The 22785-nt window shown below is 49.8% G+C and overlaps 2 protein-coding genes across 5 annotated transcripts; one reads left to right on the forward strand and one right to left on the reverse strand.

The window, feature by feature from the left end:
- Window positions 1-732: 732 nt before the first annotated feature.
- On the reverse strand, window positions 733-11452 carry LOC101683770 (zinc finger protein 773). Its single transcript, XM_013048095.2, has 5 exons — window positions 11107-11452; window positions 10260-10298; window positions 8258-8384; window positions 7655-7753; window positions 733-1950 (listed from the first exon to the last, which is right to left on the reverse strand). The coding sequence occupies exons 1-5, from the start codon at window positions 11242-11244 to the stop codon at window positions 854-856; spliced, it is 1500 nt and encodes a 499-aa protein (XP_012903549.2). The 5' UTR covers window positions 11245-11452; the 3' UTR covers window positions 733-853.
- A 5338-nt stretch (window positions 11453-16790) lies between these two features.
- On the forward strand, window positions 16791-22735 carry ZNF772 (zinc finger protein 772). Of its 4 annotated transcripts, none has more exons than XM_004776891.3 (5): window positions 16791-17074; window positions 17668-17706; window positions 19100-19226; window positions 19582-19689; window positions 20302-22735. In XM_004776891.3, exons 1-5 carry the CDS (start codon window positions 16997-16999, stop codon window positions 21444-21446), a joined length of 1497 nt encoding a protein of 498 aa, XP_004776948.1. In that variant the 5' UTR covers window positions 16791-16996; the 3' UTR covers window positions 21447-22735. The 4 variants fall into 4 exon arrangements, with proteins under 4 accessions (XP_004776948.1, XP_012903557.1, XP_012903558.1 ...); XM_013048103.2 differs by having other exon boundaries at window positions 19106-19226; XM_013048104.2 differs by lacking the exon at window positions 17668-17706.
- The last annotated feature ends 50 nt before the right edge of the window (window positions 22736-22785 follow it).

Here is a 22785-nt window from a genome sequence, read left to right on the forward strand (position 1 = left end):
AAAAACATGAAAAGATAATTCACTACAGATATATGGTGGCAGGTTAAGCAGAGACAGATGCTCAACACTGAGTCATTAGAGAGGTCACAGCCACAAACTTACTAGAATGGCTGGAGTGAATGGCCCATGTCTTACATACAAGGATCAGCAATGATGTGAAGAAACTGGAAATCTAACACTCTGGAAGGAAATATGAAATGGCATAACCATCTAGAACACAAGTTGGCAAGTTCTCATAAAGTTAAATATTTAGATCAACTTCCTGCATGACAATGTGTGAAGAGCTTTGCAGGCCTGCTTCCCATCAAAACTGGGGGAAATGATAAAAACACAACTTAAGAGTCTCTGGAAATGGTCCTATAGGGCATATAGCAAATGAGGAAGCACTTCCTCAAGAACATCTAATATTCAGTAAGAACAGCAAGAGCCAGTCACATTGAACTAAGCCCATTCCCTCTCTCCCCACTCCAATGATAGAGGCGGCCACTCCATCCAGACTAGTACAGCCAAGAACACAGGGCTCCCTCTCCCTGGAGCTTCCAGGCAGAGAATTCTCTTCTCAGGAGGCAGTATGTGAGGATATTTGGATGAACAATGTTCAGCTGCTGGCTCCCTCAAAAGGGCTACTTCCAGAGCTGCTCTCTGTTTTGTTAGGTTGACAAGGAGACTGTGTGTGTACTGCACTCCTAAAGTCTCTCTCCAGTTTGAACATTCTGGGGCTCAACAAGGTTAAGCCTTTGGCTGAAGACTTTCTTCCCATTTACTGTATACATTAGACTTATCTGGACTGTAAAGTTTCTCTTGCTGAATCAGAGCTGACCTCTGGTTAAAGGCTTGTCCATATGAGCTGTATTCAAGACTTTTCTCCACCATGAACTTTCTGGTGTTGGAGGAGGTTGAAACGCTGGCTAAATGATTTCCCACAATTGCTGCACTCATAAGGCATTTCTCCAGTGTGAATCCTCCGATGTTTAACAAGGCTGGAGCTGTGGCGAAAAAATTTCCCACATTCCCTGCACTCATAAGGTCTTGCTCCAGTGTGAACCCTCTGATGTTTAACAAGGCTAGAATTCTCGCTGAAGAATCTTCCACATTCGTTGCACTTAAAAGGCTTTTCTCCAGTGTGAACTTTCCAATGTTGCATGAGGCTAGAGCTTTGGCTAAAAAACTTCCCACATTCACTGCACTCATAAGGCCTTTCTCCAGTGTGAACTCTCCAGTGATTAATAAGGCTTGACTTGTGGCTATAGAATTTCCCACATTCACTGCACTTATAAGGTCTTTCTCCAGTGTGAACTCTCTGATGTTTCATGAGGCTTGAGTTAAAGCTAAAAAATTTCCCACATTCACTGCACTCATAAGGCCTCACTCCAGTGTGAATCCTATGATGCTGAACAAGTGTGGAATTATGCCTGAAGGCTTTCCCACATTCACTGCATGTAAAAGGCTTTTCTCCAGTGTGAACCCTCTGGTGTTGAATGAGGTCAGCATTGCGGCTAAAGGATTTCCCACATTCACTACACCCATAAGGCCTTTCTCCAGTGTGAACTATTTGATGTATAAAAAGGTTTGATTTATGGCTAAATAATTTCCCACATTCGCTGCATTCATAAGGCTTTTCTCCAGTGTGTAGTCTCTGGTGCTGAACAAGTAAGTATTTCTGACCAAAGGCTTTCCCACATTCGCTGCATTTGTAATGCCTTTTCCCAGGGTGAAAGGCCTCCCCACTTTTGGTGCTCCCTTGTGGCTCCCCTCCACCACGGGTCACCTGATGGTTGAGAAAACCAGAACTAACTGGGAAGTCCGTTCCACCCTCCACACTCTCTTCTGTTCTCAGAGGTTTCTCTCCACAGTGCAGCCTCTGGCGTTGAAGTTTTGCTCTGAGCACCCCTTCTATATAAACACTCTGCTCCCGAGGGGCTTCCTCAGCTTCCGCTCTATGGTGCCAACCTGAAAGCAAAGAGATGCTGATGAGTGTCTGCAGGCGTCAGTGGGAAGGCGCAGCGTGCTTACAGATGTCTCACACACCCAGGGAACAGTCTGTCGTGGTGCTGGCAGAATCAGGCCCGAGGTTCAGAGTGAGGAAGGGCTCGCTGTGCTGCACTGGACCTGGCAAGCTCGTGGGTTGGTGGGAAGCCTCAGGAGCAGCGAGGACACTAGGACAGAGTGCAACTCAGGGAGGAGAGGTTGGGTCTCCAACACACTTCTCTGCAAATGGCCTTCCGCAAGGCTGCTGACGGGAACACAGTGCAGGAGGGTGTGGGCAGGCCCAGAGGACAATCAAATGCAACCAAATAGCTGGTGTTCAGGAACTCTTAAGGATATGTGCACACACCTCATGACACATTCTCTGAAAGCTGTATTACGACCCTGAAAACTGCATATTCTACTGCCTCAACCTCCCCACAAACAGGCCATGAACTGCGACCACATACACTAGCATGATGTGGGCCCCTGCCACAAGTCCTCCTTCCTACCCTCCGCCTTGACTGCGACCTAGCCCCATTCACACGCACCAGGGAAATCCCCTCACTCCTTTTCTTGTGCAGCCCACCCTGCCTCCCCATGAGGGGGATCGGCACAGGTCCTCTCTATATCCCCCCGGCCTGGCTGGGCCCATTCCCTTGGGACTCCCTCCCAGGTGACCCCCCCCTTCTCAGTATGCAGTGACTGTCTCTCCAAGATCTTTGGGTATAATAAATTCTTTTATTCCTGCACCTCTCCTGTCATGGCTGCTCCTATTTTCATAAGAGAATACAAAATGATTTACATAGCAAACAGGATGGTCTGTGATGCCAGTCACTCACAAGTGAGGGAAGATTTAGTAAATGCCCCTTAACTGCTTGGCTTACTAACCGGCTGTCTACTGTATGGAAAGGCTGGGTGTCATGCTGGCCTTCCTGTGTGCTGCTCTGGGCTGCTCTGTGTGGCCTCTCCCAGGCACCGCCAAGGCTTTCCACCCTAAACCGTGGTGCTCATTCCCCTAAAATACCCTGAGACTTCACTTCTGGCCAGCCCTGACTCAACAGGTGCTGGTGAGGAGAGGGAGTATTCTCCTAGTGCTCCTGTAAGAGACAGACTGGTAGCATTGGGTAAAAACATTATGAAGGCTCCACTGGAATTGAGCGTGAGCGTGGAAGGGTAAGCTCCTTGCGGCCACCAAAGAAACACTGCATATCAGTTGTTGGCTATTAGCTGATCTGTCAGCAGAGGAGGGCTGGGTAGCCCTTAGGATAGAGAACTCCTGTGGACTTGTGGCACCAGGACTGGGAGGTTTCTCGTGTTCCCATTCTAGTCCATGTTGCCCCTCATTCCTAAGCAGGGATGTGGCATCTCAGTCAGGAAGTCTGCCATGGCACCCTGAGAGGGTCGGTGCTGCTGGTGACCCCTACACTGTGTGTGTCACTGCTGGGGCTCTCTGCCTCCCAAGCCCACGGGCATCAATGGGTCCCATCCCTGGAGATAAATGGCTCAAGTTCTTATGGCCCAGGATCCCAGCATTTCATTCTAGCACCTCTCAATAACCAGAGGAAGTTAGCCAATAATTCAAGAAAGGTAAATGCCTTCAAAACCCTTCTGGGTTCTGCTTCATGCCACTGCCTATCAACTTGCCAACTCTGCTCCCAAGGTCCGAGACCGATCCCAAAAGAACATCCGGCCACCACAGCTCTTCTCAACAGTCCAATCCAGCTGAGGTTACCCTAAGAAATGGGCCACAGGAAGGAAGCACCCCATGTCTTTCCAGACCCAGCAGGTCAAGAACACAGATCACAAGGAATTAGAAACTGAAACAAGTGACTTCAGAAGACTGGAAATCCAAACTACTTTGAAAGATTTCATGCAAAGAGATGGGGGAAAGGCACTCCCTGGTTACCAGGAGCACTTAGTACAGCCCTGCAGCTCCTGCTCACAGGCGGCCACAGAGACGAGGCAGCTGCCGGTGTTACTGAAGAGCCTAAGATACATACTTTACCTAAAGATCCTCTGGCCTGACAAGTGTGAATCTCACATGGCATTTTGGGCTGAAGTCACCCAAGGAGGATAGAGGACATCCCAAAGGCCAGGACAGGGATGACAGAGACCACAACTCTTGATGCGATTAGAAAAGACTCAGGTGAGGAATCTGAAAGTTCTACCAGACCTCAGGGTTCAGAAGCCCTGCCTTTACCGACTGGGATTTTCACGGCCTGGAGACAGGCAACAGAACCATAAGGAAGCCCTCATGCTCCTCCGCAGAAACGAGGACAGTTCGGTGGGTCTGTCGGTACTCCGAACAAATCCCGAGTGTGTTTTCAATCCAGGGGAGGCCCCTTTGTCAGAGTCTAGGAGTTGTTCTTGCAGGTGCCCTTCCCAACAGAGGGCGGCGCTGCTTAACCTCACCAAAAGTCTCACACACACAGGACGGAACTGGTTTCCTGACGGGCCATGAGGGCTCCCCCTGACACAGTCTGGCTCACCACATGGGCCTCCCAGTGTGCAAGTCCCCTCCCCCCAACTTATGCTACTTAGTCTGCTCCTTCTTTCCCAACTTGCTGACAACCCTACTGCCTCTGGGGGACTCACGGACAACTGAGAGACCCCAAGAAATAACTACTAGGCAAGCCATCCCCAAATTACAACAGCTACAGGAACTATTAGAGGAGCCTCACCCTTTATTACCCACAGGTCTGGTGGCTCAGAGAGCCACTACTCTGGAACCACCCAAGGATGCTTCCAGCTCCAAAATCCGCAACTGCCAAGGCCAAGTTGGTGAGGGTCCAGCTAGTCCTCAGGCCCCATCATACCACCCAAGGGCAATCACCCACATACAACTCAACTAATTCCCTGGAACTCTTAGACATTTCCTAACTTTATGGGCTACAAGAGCCCAAGTCACCAACATTCCAAGCAACCCATTCAGACTTAAAGGAGGTGCCCCTCTCAATTACTGGGTAATGCCAGTAAAACCACTCGTGCCAAAGAAACTGCACTCAGTGTCAACATTGCAATGGTCCTTCTTAATTGGATGCCTGTCACCGGAACCCCTAACGCTTTGTGTTTTCCTACTATAGACAGAGGTGCCACAAACAAAGCTGGAATGAGCCAAGGTCCCTGGTGCTACCAGTCAGAATTACCAAATGGAAACCTCTGGGGCTGCCCCTGCTGCTGAAGGTAGGAAACACACCACAGTATTACCTGAAACAAGGGACTGCTGGCCTTCAGAGTGCTGTTCAAGATCTACTAAATGAAGGGGTGATGATTCTCATAATTTCTTTCAGTGATCCTATCTGACCAGTTTTCAAGGTTTCTACCAACAGTGCCACTTAACTGTTGATTATCAAAACCCCAAAGCTTAAGCTCTCCCCATCAAGGCTCTAATACCTAACATAACTGAATTAACTGAAGATATCCAAAGGGTGCCCAGTGACAACTTTGCTGTGGCAGATCTGGGCAACATATTTTATTCAGTGCCTACCACCAGTCACAGCCCCTGTTCACCTCTACCTTTCAAGGAACCTAACATACATTTACTGAGTTGTCCATGAGTAATTTTTTAAGATTTTATTTATTTATTTGACAGAGAGAGATCACAAGTAGGCAGAGAGGCAGGCAGAAGAGAGCAACAGGCTCCCTGCTGAGCAGAGACACCCCCCCCCCACTGCGATGCAGGGCTCAATCCCAGGACCCTGAGATCATGACCTGAGCCAAAGGCAGAGACTTAACCCACTGAGACACCCAGGTGCCCCTATCCATGAGTAATTTAAACAGCCCAATTACTGCCCACAATCTGTACTGTTAGGACCCAGACAGGGTTCCCCCAAAGCACCTTATCTGCTTACACCACCTGCCTTTGTTCCCAACGTACTCACGCAAAATGGCTGCAAATTATAATCAAGTCACCCCCATGGACTTCTTGCTTGTGCCCCCGAGCCAGCTGCACTTGACAGTTCCCCATGTTAGGTCCCTTGCCCTCTTCATGCTAACTATCTCATGGGCACATTATGCTGTAAATAACAGCACCTGAGGGGCACCTGGGTGGCTCAGTCCATTAAGCATCCAACTTCTGGTTTCGGCTCAGGTCATGATCGTGGAGTAATGGAATCGAGCCTGGTGTCAGGCTCAGCGCAGAGTCTGCCTAAGATTGTCTCCCTTCCCGCCACTCGCGCACTCTCTTTCCAACAAATCAGTAAATCAGTAACAGCACGTCTGGGTTCTACTGCGGCCCAAACTCATGGGTATAGCGCTTTATATACTCTCCCCTGCTGACACCCAGTGAGTGTGAGCACCAGCGAGCAGCGGGTACCCTGAGGGGCCCCACGGTTCTTTATCTGCCAGGTTCTTCCCCTTGGCTATCACACCAGGCAAAACAGGCAATTTTTATTCCCATCTTATCAAGACCCACCATACCACAGAACACCAGGGCTGACCCCAGTAGAGCAGGCTTTGTGTCCGACGACTTCACATCATGACTGCCAACCTCTTGGCAGCCCGCTCAAGACCATGGACAAAGGCTGCTAAATATTGTCCCTTATGCAACAAGCACGCAAATCTCTAAGCCCAAATGGCATGGGTAACAGACTGGCTTAACTGTTTACTAGCCATGAAAGGAGTGTTGGAGCTATTCGGGGTACCTCCTGCTGTATATAAATGAGTAATTCCAGACAGAAGCAAAGCTATGAAAATTGGGCCAAGAAGTAAAAAATCTTTCATAATATACCAAAATCTTCCAGTAGATTCCCTTAAACCAAGAGGTACATGAGCTGTTCCCTTGGCTTTCTCCCTATGAAGCGCAGGCCTGCCCGTGGCCTGGGTTTCAAATCCTCATCATAGGCCTACTAGCACTCCTCTCAGTTGTCACCTATGTCAAAGTTTGCCTTTGATGGGTAGACCTAGCTATTCCAGTCACCTTTAACATCCCTACAACCCAGGTGGCAAGCAGTAGCCATCACCGTTAGTACCGGTAATGATGTTGAGACATCACAGCGTTCGTTGTATTGTAACCTTTTAAATTTCGTATTTTCCTGTTGCCTCAACATCCCCACAAACAGGCTGTGAGCACCTTAACCAGGCTGTGACCAGCTTAACCAAGTGATAAGGCTGGTTCCTGTCACAGTCCCCCTTCTTGCCCCCTCCTGTGACCTAGGGACACTCAAATGTTCCAAATGAAATCCACTCACACCAAATCTTGTGTATCCCCAACCCCAGACCCCCAGGAAAGGCACATGCTCATAGGTCCTCACTCACTCTCCGCTTCCCCCTGCCTGCCTGAGCCCACTCCCTGGGTGCTCCCTCCCCTGGGAACCACTCCCCACACTCACCCCCAGCATGTCATGACTGTCTCTCTAGACCTGCTGAGCAGAATAAGCTTTGTTTCTCCTGAGCTGCTCCTGTGTCTCCTCTTGTGGCCGTGCCTGACTGACCATCTCACAAAGAATACAAAGGAAGGCCACTGTTGGGAAGCATTGCAGAGGGAGCAGTAGGAAGGCTAGAGATGTGGGGGACAGCCCTGGGTCAGAAATCAGAGTAGACATAGTAAGTGTGCAACTGAGAAAAGACGGAAATTAGCCATGGACCGTGCCTTGGCACCAAATCATCAGGGCCCAGCAGAAGGGTTCCTGGTGTGTCCTGAGCCCAACCCCAGGTTCACACCTGCCCAGCTCCACCCTCCAAGTACCTCTCGGCGTGGCTGCAGTCAGGACTGCACAGGGAGGCACAAAGGGTTCTCTCCACCACTCCAACTGGGTGATTGCATGAGCGCTGGAAGATGCAAGTCCTGGGGAAGAGAGAACACAGGCAGGTAAAAGTGACCACCCCATGGCAGCCCACAGGAAAGAAAACTAAATATTACAGGAGAAAGTGGAGGAGACTCTTGCGAGAACAACACAGGGAGGCAGTTGCCAAGTCGGCGCCTCAACTGCTGGGACAGGCACTGCCCGTATGTTAGCCAGAGGAGGAGAGCAGAGCCTAGGGCATGGAGCTGCTGGGGATCTTTACGGCATCCCCAGGCCACAGGGAGGCCAATAGGCTGTAATCTGTTAGGCTGATGGCAAGACTCCTAATCCCCAAATCCAAATTCAGCTTTGGGGCAGCAAGTACTGAGGCTGCTCAAGAGAGAAGGGGTGGTGCACGCAGCCCAGGCTATCACAGCACCTACTCCCGTGCACAGGGCAGGAAGAAATGCCCATGGTCCGGCCCTGGGAAGGCGAGACCTGCCCCTGAGGGAAAGGGGAAGAGCAGAGCCCAGCCCAGGACACTGCAATGGTTGTAAGGACCTTACCCAGAGAGGCCATCAGTGCAAAGTTCTCCAGCATCACATCACGGTACAGGAGTCTCTGGGCTTCATCAAGGAGCCCCCACTCCTCCCAAGAGAAGTGGACAGCCACATCCTCAAAGGTCATGTGATCCTGTCAAGACAGGAAAGTTGAGCTGATGTGTGGCTTCCTTTCCCAGGACTCTAGGCACCCTCACAAGCGTCCACCCTCCTCCAGAGGTCCCCACCTTAGAGGAGATATCAAGCCCTGGGGCAACTGATGGCTGCTTGCTCCCCACTGTCCCAAGAGGCCCTCAGCAACAGCAGGTGCGCAGGTAAATGCCATCTGAGCTCTGGGCCTGCCAGACAACTGACCTGCGGTCTCCTAGACTGTGCTGTCCAAACACATCTAACTCTGGGCCACTGTTCTCCCTTTAGCTCCCAGTACAAGAGCCTGGAGCCATCAGTTTACACTCCCACCCAACATGCACATTGCTGTACCACACCTCCCTTCACTGCCACCAGCATTCCCAACCCACATCCTGCATCTCCCTGGCCTCACCACATGCTAGTGTGGCACATGCCATCCAGAGGGTGCCTGGAAAATGTAATCAGAATCCCATTCTGTCCCAGAATTCCAATGACCCTGACTGCCAGAGGCAACCCCTCAGCCTGCTTTCAAGGCTTTCCTGCCAGGCCCATATCCTTGCTTCATCCTCAGCCACCAGGAACTACACAGAGATCTCAGACACCCTTGGACCTCTTCCACTTCTGTGTTGCAAAGGTGTCCCCTCACCTGTCAGTTTCCTCTGATGCTTATTCGAAGCCCAAGCCCACTTGTCTCTCCAGGGAGGCCTACAATTGTCCCAAAGGATCCCATTTTTCTCTTGAGCTAATCCCCTGGTCCCAGCAAGAGTCAGAACAAGAGCCTGGGAATCCCAGAGCTGAATGAATAAGCAGTGGCACCAGCCTCACTGTCACCCCGCTGCTTTGTCTCTGTATCTATCTCACGTCTGTTGGCCCTGTCAGACCCTCTTCATGCCTACACCCTGACCATAGGGACACTATTCTCCCTCCTGGGTCTTTGTGAAGCCCACTACCCCAATGCAGGTGTCCAGCAAGAGACTCAGTCCTTGGCCCCACACTCTCCTCCTTGTCACCTGAAGATGCTCCACCAAATCTGACCCCTGGCTCCGTCCCGGTCCACACACTATCTGTACTCTGGGTGTTTCCAATATGACCTCTTCACCTCAACTCCACACTCATGTCCAGATGCCCACTCGACACATGCACTGTGTGTCTCTGAAGCATCAGTTCAACACAGCCCCAACCTGACTCCTAATATTCCCACGGAAAATGACTCTTACCACCAACTCTGACATGGTGGTACTTGCCTGCTTCTAGCTACTATGGCCAAACATCTCCGAGTCACTGCTCCTTCCACTTCTCTCTCCCACCCTCCACATCAAAGAGTCTGCTTGCACCTACTGAAAAAACAGACACAGATTCCCCCACATCCCACCTCCACAGCCACGAATAACACTCATTCGGACAACCGCAGCCACCTCCGCCCCCCAGTTTGCTCTCTGCTCTGCAGTGGGAGCAACTCATTAAGTCTGGATCTGTCACTTCCCCCTTCTGCTCCAAACCTTCCCTGGCTCCCACCACTCCAGAAGAGAGGCCTAGCTCCTGGCTTCCATCAGGTCTTATTTCTGTCTCCTACTATTTCCACCAGACATGATGGACCTAAGTTTATATGAGCATTCCCGGCCCAGCCTCACCTCCAGCATTTTCTAACATTCATCACCATGAACGTAAGGTCTTACAAATGTCATGCCACTGGTTGCCAGAAGTGGGAACCAATCCCTGTAATTTCTGGTCTGGACTCAGGCCCCTGACCTTAGGTGATCATCTTCCAGGGATCAGGGATGGAAGAGTAGGGACAAGGGCAGGCAAAGAGTCACAGAATCCTGCACCCCATACAGGTGGGAACTAAACAGGATGAGGATTTGGGATACCCCCTACTTGCCTCTGCATGGTTTGGAAGCAAATCTGCAGCAACAGGAACCTACAGAAAAGCAAAGCCATGAGAAGCAGGCAACAGTGTTGGGCCACAAACGCCCACCCAAGCCCATCACATCATCCGGGCTTCCTCCTCAGGGATGCCCATTACGTCCTCAGGGATGCCCATTACCAGCTGTGTAACTTAGGATAAATATTCGACCCCCGAGTGCCTCAGTGTTGTCTTCTATAAAATGGGAATAATAGTGGTGCCCAGCCTGTGGGGCCATTACTGGAACTGAATTCTTTCCTAAGTAGTGACTCTTATTGTCCTCATAATTAACACCTTTGTCAATATTTTCAGTGCAAATAAACGGATAGGTATTGACAATGTGTTTTGCACATGACTTTTAACTAAAGGAATGTGATATTTATATGAAGAAGGCGTTTATTTAAACATTAACTGGTAGGGGCACCTGGGTGGCTCAGTCAGCCTTCAGCTAAGGTCATGATTCTGAGCCCCACATAGGGGCTCCCTGCTCTGATAGATCTATCAGCCCGCCCTCTACTACCGTCAGGACGGTCCAGTCCGAGTCACAGCTCTCCAGCAGTCCGTTGTATGGGCTTCCTCCACCCTCCTTACCCCATCCCTGTGTTCCCCAAAAAGCCTCTGAAAACTTTGAGCAACAGATGGGTCATTCCTCTGTTCACAACCCTCCGTGGCCATCAGCGCCCTCGGAACGAAGGCCCGGCCGCTCGGGCTGCCTTTCCACCGTTACCACCCCCTCTCAGGTTGTTCCGAGGACACGCGGGAGTCCCCAGCTTTAAGACTCTAGCTCGGGCCCCGTAACCTCCCCACGCCCCATCATACTGACCAACAGAAATGCGGCCGCGGACACGAGCGCCTCACCGTCCCGGACCCGGGGGGCCGCTCCCTCGGGGCTCAGCTTGCGCGGGGCGAGCCCGGTGTCAGCGCCTACCTGAGCCAGGTCCCTCCGCGCGGCCGCTGCCATCAGACTCTGTGGGCGAACACCGGGAGGAGGACCAGCCCGCGCGACCCCGATCCCTCGCCGCTGCCGTACCTCAGACCAGCCTCCTCTCGCGGCTCCCGGCTCCCGCCACCCCCAGCCCCTGGTAGCCTCCCCGAACCTCTGATCAGAGAGAACGGCCCCCAAGTACCCCAAAACGCCCGCCCCTGCGGTCGCGCCAGAAGTCCTGCCCAGCGCGTTCCGCCGTGGGGAACGACCGCTTTCATTGGCTGAGCGCGGGCGGCGCGGGGCGCAGCGACTTTCGGGTAATGTAGTTTTCACAGAGCCCAACGTGACAGAAGGGGGCGAACTGGCAGAGACATGGGGCGGTAGAGACCCGGGTCAAGAGCTGTCCCATACTCTCCTCCAGAGACTGTCCTACATGTAGATGTCCCTGGATTCCGGTTTCCCTGCGGAGCTAGTGCTACTACCGTCTCCTTCTCCTGAAGGACTTTAAGAGGGTCTTGAAAACCACAACAAAGGGCTTCCTTGTACTGAACCAGTTGTACGTTACCAAATTTCCCTTGCAAGGCGATGCCCAGTGTCAGAGACAGCCGTGGTGAAACAAGGCCTGATGGACTAGAAAAGCAACGCAGTTCTGAACATAGGCGGGGAGACAGATGTTCATCCCAAGCATTCGCCTTCTTGCCTCACCCCGCACATCTGTGCCCTTCCCCTTTTTAAGGGCCCAACGTAGGACAATGCGCCTCAAAACCATAAGCCAACACGCTCTCAGTCCCAGGTTTTCCTTCTTCATCCCTTTCTATTCTGTGTTCCCACTGCCCTTTCGTCTCCACGTACAAAGCAAACCCTTGCAGGCAGAGCGGACTAAGGCTGGACTATTACTGACACCGGGAAGAGTTGGTAAAAGAAATGCCACCACTTTAGCATGTGCTCTCCTAGCACCTCCCTTGCCACTGGATCCATTTCTTTCCTGTCCATCTTCATTTCCCCAAAATCTTCTGTCCCTTTTATCTGTGGGCTGAGCAGTGACTAAATTCATCACTGCCTTGGAATGACTCGTGAGCACCAATGATGATGTAGCATTAACTCCTTCCTGAAATTCCCTGGAAGTACTTGTTAAGTACTAGCGAAAATACTCTGGAAAGGAGGTGAGGAGTCAGCATTGGAGTTGAGAACATGACATGACAGTGGCATTAGTTATTTAGTTATTTAGTTCAGGCTTCGACATAGCATGGGTTAGGGTGAAACCTAACCCAAGTGTCCACCTGATGCACAGCAAAGCTGATCCGGGATGTCAGGTATATGATAGAAAAATGGGAACCGAACTCTTGAACTTTGATCTTTATAACTCTGCCCCCTTCTTTGTCTTCCTCAGAGCACTATCAAGGTTTCTACCTGAATCTCTGTCTCCAAATTGCAATTCTAATTGCCCAAGCAAGAGTCCGTACGCTTTACTTGGCAGTGAATTCTTTCTTGGTCAACAAAATATACTCCAAATTTTTCCTCTTCTGGTCTGACAAGTATACATTCTGATTCTATTTATTGTATTTAAGCTAAAATTCACAAATATGTATGTAATACATTTGAGCTGTGAAAATTAGTAACGGGAAACTTCACTAAAATGGAGTCAGGAGGTTTCTGCAAGGGAAGTTCTCACTCCCACCCACTTGTAGTTAATTGCAGACCCAACAGGAAGAGATGGACTTGGTCTTACCTGAGCAGGACCTTGCCTATTGATACTACTCTACTAATCCTCTAAGGGCCTACTTAGCCAGATTGGGTCCATCTCGGTTGAACAGCCATTTTGTTGTTTATGCAGTAAAACTTAAACTAACCCTGCCTTCTCCCTGAGGAATTTACTTAGAACCAAGTCCCAGAAACCAGTGAAATGTGGTCGACCAGTCCCTGATAAGAGAGCCCAAATACAACGGCGGGTCAGGTCAGGTGGAGATAACAGAGTCCAAATGCAGGGTTGAGTCGGGCCAGGTAAACATCCAGTCAGTGGAGCATGCATGCCGTCTCCCTAGCTACCACGGAGTGTGGGCCCTGCCTTTTGGGCGCCAAACTAGGGCACCAACTCTGACCAAGGTGATAGGCTAGTTCAAATAGCTACTATGGGGTGAATTGTAATTCAATTGGCCACCCATGTGTGACCTAGCATGACTGTGCAGCTTTCTCTGTGTGTTACAATTTCATTGGCCACCTGTGTGTGGCCAGGCTCAACCACATGGCCTTTGCTCTATAAAAGTTATTCTGTGAGGCTGGGAGTCGCTCGCTCTCTCTGTAAGAGGCGGCCCCAAATGGTTTGATTCTCCATGCTTGGCGCAAAATAAAGCTTTGCTTGACCTTCGCTTTGTATCAGTCTCACTCCTTTGATCACGGACCCTAACACTCCAGCCATAGGAAGAAATGTTTTCCTCACCTCCCACCCCAGACAATAGCTCAGTCCGTGCAAAATGACCACACTTTGAACTCCCTCTTTACTTCAATGGATGTGTAGTTCATAACAGCCTTCCCAAGTTCCCTTGCTTCTCCTTGAAAAATTCTGTCCATGGGTGCCTGAGTGGCTCAGTGGGTTAAGCCTCTGCCTTTGGCTCAGGTCATGACCTCGGGGTCCTGGGATGGAGCCCCACATCAGGCTCTCTGCTCAGCAGGAAGTTGGCTTCCCCCTCTCTCTCTCTGTCTCTCTGCCTTCTTGTGATCTCTCTCTCTCTGTCAAAAAAAAAAATCTTTAAAAAAAAAATTCTGTCTGTCCTTTGTTCCCCAGTCTTGCCTATGGTTTTGCTGCAGCCTGTTTGTCCTGGATTGCAATTCTCTTTTTCCAAATAAACCCATTTATTGCTAGTAAAATAACTGGCAGCCTCTATTTTTAAGGTAAACAGAGTTACAAATACATTTAGAAATATAAGGGATTTAGAACTTTAAACAACTAGCCTTCTCTCAGTGGATGTTGTCTGAAGGAATGCTTGGGAATTCTGATGCTGAGAACAAAGGTAAAAGAAAAAAATAGATTTCCTTACAACTTAAAGCCCATTAACAAGTCTTTGAGATAGGCAGGTGACCTTCCTCTTGGAACTCAACTGCCTTGATGTTAATACTTTGCTGAGGGCAAAAGGCAATCTTAGCTTAATATTATCTTGACCTCCAAGATCCTGTAAGTCTAGTTTAGCATACAAAAATGCCAGGAATGTCTGGCTGGCTCAGTTGGTAGAGTGTGTGACTCTTGACTTTGGGGCTCTGAGTTCAAGCCCCACTTCGGGAGGTTGAATTTCCTTAGGGAAAAAAATATTTGTGCTGCCCTAATACATAAAAATTCCTTTAGAAATTTCCCTTATCTCTACCCCACCAAAGATATATGTTAGCAATCATCCTTCAAGCATATGACCCACTTGTATACATGGTCTTGTGACTAAGGTTTTGCTCTGCAGTAATAAATGACCTTTTCCTAATGATATCTAGCCCTTCAAGGGTTTAGTTCGTCAAGGTCCTGGAAATCTTGCTTCCAAATTCCTTAGAGACTTAGGCTATGCATAACCCTCTCCCAACTTTAGATTACATAATCAGTTACCCCCTCATAAACCCAGTGCTGCTCCTTCTGCCCACAGGTTCTGTCTCCATACTTGAATTTTAACCATCTTTCTGCACCAATAACGTCTCAAGAATTTCTTCTCAACTTTTCACTCCAAACTCCAACATTTGCATATCAATTCCATCATTTTAATTCCATAGGGGAATATATTTGCATTTACAAAATAAATGATCATCTATTTTGTAAAAAAAAATGTACCTCTCTCACAATCTTGATTCCTTCTCTCATTGCAGACTTTTCATCTGGGATCACTCTTCCTTGATCTTAAATATTTTGCTTAGAATTTTATTTTCTGTGGGTTTGTTTTCCATTACATTCCTCATTTGGGGCCTCATATAATAATAGTCTTATGTCACAAATTCTTTTTTTTTTTTGATTTTTTATTTATTTAACAGAGAAAGACACAGAGAGAGAGGGAACAAGCAGAGGGAGTGGGAGAGGGAGAAGCAGGCTTCCTGCTGAGCAGAGAGCCTGAGGCTCCATCCCAGGATCCTGGGATCATGACCTGAGCTGAAGGCAGAGGCTTAACGACTGGCACCTCTGTCACAACTTCTTAAGAGACATTTTTACTGTGTATAGAAATTTAATTTCGTGGCCACTTTTTTCTGCATAGAGACTGTTCTTACTGCCCTCCTGACTCCCAAACGACATTTGGTACATCGCCTTTCTTTCAGACATTTGTAACATTCCTGATGAGGGAGCAGGAGGCTGGCTGAGGACAAAGCAAAAGCTGGCGCCTTGCACCCCCTCTTCACCCGCTCCCCTCCATATGTGTAGCATTCCTCAGGCACCCCTGACTGCCATAAAACGATAAATAGTTAACTTGCAGGGATCGCAATCCTGCAGAACAGGAATCTCCCTTGCCCCACAAGATGTCCTAGAGACCTAAACAGGGAGGTTACCTTATCCATAGCACAAATTTCCAGAGGCAAATAACTCTTGGTTCCTGAAGCCCTAATGTCCCCCTCCCACCATAAACTGGAGGAGACTGGAGTAGAAAGGAATGTAAATGATAGCCAGATCATAATGCCCCACCAAGAATCCCCCATTATCTTGATGTTAGTGCCTGACCTAAAGACGACATTGATCAAGCCATAAGGGCAAAGACCCCCCCCCCGCACCTTTTGGCCCTCCCTAGCAAGTGAGAACTCTGTCGAAATCTCCCATTCCTTCACCACCTCCCCCCAACTGTGGGGTATATAACATGCCCACCTTCACAACCCGGGGCAGCAGCTCTTCCTGCCCACGGGTCCTGTCCCCGTGCTTTAATAAACCACCATTTCGCACCAACGACGTCTTAAGAATTCTTTCTTTAGTCGTCGGCTCCAAACCTCCTCACCCCACCCAACCTGACTTAGGTTCTGGGACTTCATCATACCTACAAGGAATTGAATACATCTCTATGTACAGAGTAAGAAATACTATTTTGTAAAAAGGGGCTGCACCCCTGTTCTACACAGTCACTGATTATACAGTCAGGAGGAATGACTTCTGAGGTGATCAGAGGCACAAACACTGCCCACGTGCTTGAGCGGCGCTTAATATCCCTCTTCATGTCCACCTGGTCGGGTGTCGAGTCTTTCTGGTTCCTCGCCCTCCACGCTGAGCTCACAAAACTAACTCCAGAGTTGCAGGCTACAAGAGTTTACTTGATGACAATATTTATTAGCTTCCACCTGTAAAAATCTGAGAGAAATTAATTTTCTGGTGAGCAGTCTCTGCGCAGAGTCCTGAAATAATATCTCTAAGCATTTCTGTAATGTGTTATACAGCTCGCCCTTATGGGAAATATGGGGACGGCTCCTTTAAGGGAAAGAGCAGCCCCGCCAGTCCTCCAGGAGACGCAATTTCTAGACTCCGCTAGCTACGGTGGCTCCAGAGGCGGCGCACACGCCTCTCTCCAGTGTGGTCGCGAAGGAAACCACATTACCCAGGATTCTCTGCGATGCTGGGCCAATGAAGCCTGGGGAGAGGGGCATTTCCGTTGGTGCGGGAGATGTCTGGGAGAGACTTCCGTTCCCCTCCTGAGCAGACATGTTGTTTGTTTTTAGATTAACCTACCGGGTCAGTGTCCAGACAGCTGTCAGGCTTGAGTGACACGAGAAGGCAAACGCGAGAGGAGGCGTTGTCTCCCCTGAACAGAGGCGGACCTGAGGATCGGGTCCTTGCACCTGTCGACCGCTAATGACCCCCTCCCCTCCGCGCGCCTTCCCCGGTCCGCAGGTTCCGGTGGCCGCGGTCGCGCTGACCGACCCGACGCAGGTGGGTGCTGTGCCCTCGGGTTCTCGCGCGACCTCCGTTTCTAAACGCAGTCCCTCGAATGAGAGCCGCCTCAGGGCGCTGCCGCTTAGGCCCCTGTGTCTAGACAGCAGGGGCGCCCCTGGTTGGGCCCCATTTCTGATCGCCGGTGTGGCGGGGTGTGGAGGGACGTCGCGGACAGAGGGGCCAGCAGATGCAGAGGCTTGGAAGGCGACACAGACGGAGCATTCGGGAAACCTGGAGCCTTGGTGTGTGCAAGGATTAGAGTGTGAGGAGGACTTAGACCTGCGGTGTCAGCCGGAGCAGCTCTAACGTCACTGTGAGCGTGCTGGGAGCTATAGAGGGTTCATCTGAAGGCTTTTAAAAGTATTTCATAGGCTGCTTGTGGAATGGACAGACAAGGTTAGGAAATGAGGCGGCCGGTGAGGCACAGAAAGAGAGACCTAGTCCGAGGTAACACAGCTGTCAGGTGGCCTGAAGACCTAGGCACAGAAGGTAGGCAGTTAGCCCGGGGTATTTGCGCCTGGTCAGCAGTAGGGGACAGGCATGAGCTCCTTCGTGCTTGCTTGTCTCTCACAGTCTCCCTCTTCCCACAGGTTCCGATGAACTCAGAAGTAATTATGGACCCTGTACAGGTGAGGGAAGGGTGTCTGTGCTCTCAGCCATCTGACCCCCCCACCCACCTGGTCTCCAGGATTTGGGTATCATACAGCACTCTCTTATACTCTCTCAGGTCTTGAGTCTGAGGACCCTGGAGAGGTCTCCAGCCCAGGATTTTGAGCCCAGGCCAGGGGTTATATAGAAAGCTTCTCATTTTGGGTAACTGTTGGAATAAGATGTGGAGAGTTGTTCCAGGTACAGGAACTAACATGTGCATGTACTTGGAGGAGAGACTGAGAGGGAAGTTTTCAGGAAACAGCAGGTCTCACCCATGGGTGGTAGGAATCAGGAGCAGGTTGCCGGGAGTCAGGTCTAGACCAGCTGATAGCTAGGCCTCTGTTCTGAGAGTTGTGTAGCCATGGGGGTATGGAGTGGAGGAGGTAGGTGGTCTGCTCCAGGTTTTAACAGGCACCCTGTTGATGCCAAGTGGAGAACAGACTGTGTGTGGTGAGGGTAGAAGGAGCTCTGGTGTACACAAGGAAACCGGGGAGGGGGTTGCTTCAACATTCCAGGTGAGTGGTAGGAAGGGATGGGCCGGAGGGGAGCTGTGTAGGTGGGAGAAGTGTGATCAGATTTTTTTTTCATGTGTGAGAGAGAGAACCCCAAGGTTTTAGCCTATATTAGCTGGAAGGGTAGAAGCTCCGTCAGCAGAGATGGGCAAATCAGTGCTAGACATAACTCAGATTGGATATTAGGATTTTAAATTTGTTGCCTATGTGAAGAGTCTAAGATGTTCCAGAGAACACCAAGTGGAGGCATCAGGTGAGCTGCTGGACACAGGACTGGACTTCTGTGGAGGGGTTCATGATGGAGACATCCAAAAAGTAGCAGGTGGTGTGTAGGCAGGTTTAAGAGGAAGAATGTGCCATGCAGTGCAGTTAGTGAGCCAGGAAAGTGATGGTGGAGACCAGTGACTGGGTGGGGGGCCAGAGTTGTGAGACAGAGTTGGATCCAGAATTTTGTGCACCTGAAAAGTAGTGTGAACTGATGGCTCCTGGGTCTTGGTTTTGGGGGCCTAAAGGAGAAAGGTGAGCCCAACTTTGGTTGTGGGGTAGCATGATTTTAGTAGCCCCAGGAGAACTGGTTGTCAGGAGGTGGGGGTGGGGGATGGGGAGAACAGAGCAGTCCTGCAGGCTGGGCCCAGAGGTTAGATGGTGCCTCTCTGACCACATGCCTGTGGTTGCTATTGGCAGGCACCATAACAAAGGCATGGTTAGGAGAGTGCAGACACCATTGGCATCCATTCCCTATATTTCCTGAGTTGAGGAATTAGGTAGGAAGAAATGCAGGAGGGACATCTGTGGGGGCCTGGATGGGTGTCCTTGGGAGAGAGGCTACTCATGGACTTGGCTCTCCCCATTGTGGCAGGGACAGGTGAACTTTGAGGACGTGGCTGTGTACTTCTCCCAGGAGGAGTGGGGTCTCCTTGATGAGGCTCAGAGATGCCTGTACCGTGATGTGATGCTGGAGAACTTTGCACTTATGGCCTCGCTGAGTAAGTCCCTCACACCCACCCCAGCGTCCTATATTGGGCTCTGCTGCTCCCCTATCTCCCAAGGATAGTCTAGTCCTTCCTGTTAACAGAGTTTGTTCTCTCCCTGCCGGGATGCCCTGTCCAGATCCATGTGCCCATGTCCCCCAGTTTCTGGCCCCTCCCTCTATCTAATGTCTGCAGCAGCCTGTCTGGGTCAGGAACTGCAGGACCAGAGTGGTCACTGCTGGCTGAGACCACTGAGATATTTGTGCAAGACCCTACTTTGAGGTTTATTTTATAATACTTGGTTTTCTTCTCTGAGTGGTGGGTTACCCAAATCAGTGCTGCCCATTTACCTGTCTCGTCTTCCCTTTAGGAGATGAATCTTCCATGTCCCATGGGGTTCCTTCCCTGGAGCTGGGCAGCAAGACCTGGATGTCTGACTGGGCAGATGTTATTCCAGCCAGGACTGGAGAAGCTCAGGGTGGGTGTGGCCCTGGGGAATGGGAATGGGGAAGGATGTAATGTTGGGACTGTGTTCCTGTCATTCCCTAACCTCTCTCCCACACTTTACTTTCCCATGTACACACTTGTCTTATGCTCTGATCTTTGGCCTCTGGCTGTTCCCCACCTCAGCTTCCATAGCTCACCTGTTCCTCTCCACTGCTTCCTCTGCAGTGCCCCTCAACATTGGCTTATACTCTGTGTGTCGTGAGATGTGCACATGCCCTAAACTGCCCTTAGATACCAGCTACTCAGTGGTAGCTCGTCAGTAGTCAAGCTGCACAGCTCTCACCTGTCCCCCCGTGGAATGTACTTCCTGGGTTGTTACCCCACAGACTGTACCCTGTCCTCCTAGTCAAGGCCTCTTCCATTCCTTTTTACTTTCTTTTTTTCCCCCTTAGACTTTCCCATTCTGTGATCTTTAGATGCCAACTACTGCACGCAGCCCTTTACTCAGCTTGAGCTTGGGCCTCTTGTTCTGACGGCATTCCTGTGACCTTGATCTTACTTCGGTTAGACATGCATATGTAATAAGGCCACCCCTTCCATCAGTGTTAATTTGTACTTGTCCTGTACATTTGTCTGCTTTCAGGTTGTTGGCATGGAATGGATGACGAGGAGATAGCTTTTGAGCAGAACAGTTTTGTGGGAGTGTCACAGGTCAGGACTCCCAAGGCACGTCCTTCTACCCAGAAGGCCCACCTCTGTGAGACATGTGGCTTGGTCTTGAGAGACATTTTGCATGTGGCTGAGCCCCAGGGAACACACCCTGAGCAGAAATCATACATGTGTGGGGTATGTGGGAAACAATTCTGCTTCATTGCAAACCTTCACCACCAGAAGCAGCACAGTGGAGAGGAGCACTTCAGAGGGGGCAAGGGCAGCCCCTTGTTTGTGAGCAGCTCCCCTGTCGAACCACTGGAGATCCCTTGTACGACAGGGAAGAGTTATAAGGACTTCCCAACTAGCTCAAATATTTTCCAGCAGCATGCTCCTCATAGTCAATGGAAGCCAAACAGTAACACCAAATGTGTGGGTGCCTTTCACAGTGGACAAAGGCATTACGAGTGCAATGAATGTGGGAAAGCCTTCAGCCGCAAAGACTCACTTGTCCAGCACCAGAGAGTCCACACTGGAGAAAGGCCTTATGAGTGCAGCGAATGTGGGAAAACCTTCAGCCGCAAACCCATACTTGCTCAGCACCAGAGAATCCACACTGGAGAAATGCCATATGAGTGTGGCATATGTGGGAAAGTTTTCAATCATAGCTCCAACCTTATTGTACACCAGAGAGTTCACACTGGAGCGAGGCCTTACAAGTGCAGTGAATGTGGGAAAGCGTATAGCCACAAATCCACACTTGTGCAGCATGAGAGTATCCATACTGGAGAAAGGCCTTATGAGTGCAGCGAATGTGGGAAGTACTTTGGTCACAAATACAGACTCATTAAACACTGGAGTGTTCATACTGGAGCAAGGCCCTACGAGTGCATTGCATGTGGGAAGTTCTTTAGCCAGAGCTCTGACCTTATTGCACACCAGAGAGTTCACAATGGTGAAAAGCCCTATGTGTGCACTGACTGTGGAAAAGCCTTTAGCCACAAACATGTACTTGTTCAACACCACAGAATTCACACTGGAGAAAGGCCATATAAGTGCAGTGAGTGTGGGAAGGCCTTCAGGCAAAGAGCTTCCCTCATCCGACACTGGAAAGTTCACACTGGAGAAAGGCCTTAGGATGGCAGGGAATACACCATTTCCTTGTTCCATTGGTGACTGACAGCAAAGAGAAGCTCTGAGATTAATTAGCCTTCTTGAGTAGCCATCAGCCAGAAGTTGAACCTCATAACATTTAAACATCCACCCTGAGGAGATTGTTCTGAGTGCAACATATGTGGGAGCTTTCTGGTGCAATGTTGCCCGTTGTAACCTGTCCAGAAGCCTTGCCAGAATTCTGTCACTGCCCGTGTCTCTGGAAAAACAGAAAACAAAAAACCAGCCATGTATGGAATGGCAGAATCCCACATCGTGCACAAGTCACCCCAACATGTTCTAATAGGCAGTCCTCTGCTCCTCCTCCCTTCCCCAGAGGGAATCATCAGTACCTGGAGCCCATTAAAAAGCCATACTCCTTCCTGCCATCTCCACTACCAGTTGGTATAAGCATATACACGACCTAACTTTGGTCAGAAGGTGGCAAGCTTTGTTCTGCTGGCTGCTTGCAGAGAAGGTTTCTGTTTTTCATGGACTTCATTGGTCTCATTTTGCACTCACGATGGATTTGTGCAGTCTTCACATCACCTACCTTAGGAGTTGTCTGTCTCATGTTTTGTTTTTGCAACAAATGACTTACTTTTTCAACTATAGTTTTGGGGATTCTGTTCACTCTGCGTTGTATTGAAAACAGAATTGGATTCTGCCAGCGTGAAGGGAGGAAGAGCTTTTGTGAGAGTGCCAAATGTTGCGTCTCAGTGGTGTTAGCAGAATGGCAAGCAAGGAACATCTTTCATTTTAGCCTAACTTGCATTACTGCTCAAGGTCTCCTATGAAAGAATACTAATCTTGGTGGGCCTAATCTTTTGACCTATATGCCAAGATTTGTGATCATGGTCACCCTGAACACTGGGCAGTTGTGACAGCCTCTGGTGTATCTGGGGGCAGTATGAATTGTTTCCCTTGTCCCAGAGGGAGTTTCATAGTCCCATATTCTCTTGAGGAGAACTTGACCCCTGGGACCTGCCTGTGCCCCTGAAATCTATTATTTAATAAGCAGATGTCACTGTCTCCTAAAAAGACTTGGTAGAATCATAAATTGGCACAGGTACTGATTAATAGGGAGTTGGGAGCAAACTACAGGGAGTGTGACTCTAATAAACTTAAATCCACATGTTTCCATCACTATGGCTTTGGTACGAGGTTACAGAAATTCTCAGGATTCCCATATTTGTGTCTCTTATGGCTACAGTCACTGTCAGAGCAATCAGTTGAAGCATTTTCTGCAATAAAATGCACATATTTATAGTGTACAGTTTGATAAGTTTTGATACATGTTTGCACCTGTGAAGCCAAGTTTTCT

Source organism: Mustela putorius, unplaced genomic scaffold (genome assembly GCF_011764305.1).
Source record: "Mustela putorius furo isolate JIRA1106 unplaced genomic scaffold, ASM1176430v1.1 tig00000196_pilon_pilon_pilon, whole genome shotgun sequence".
In the NCBI taxonomy this organism is placed as follows: Eukaryota; Metazoa; Chordata; class Mammalia; order Carnivora; family Mustelidae; genus Mustela; species Mustela putorius.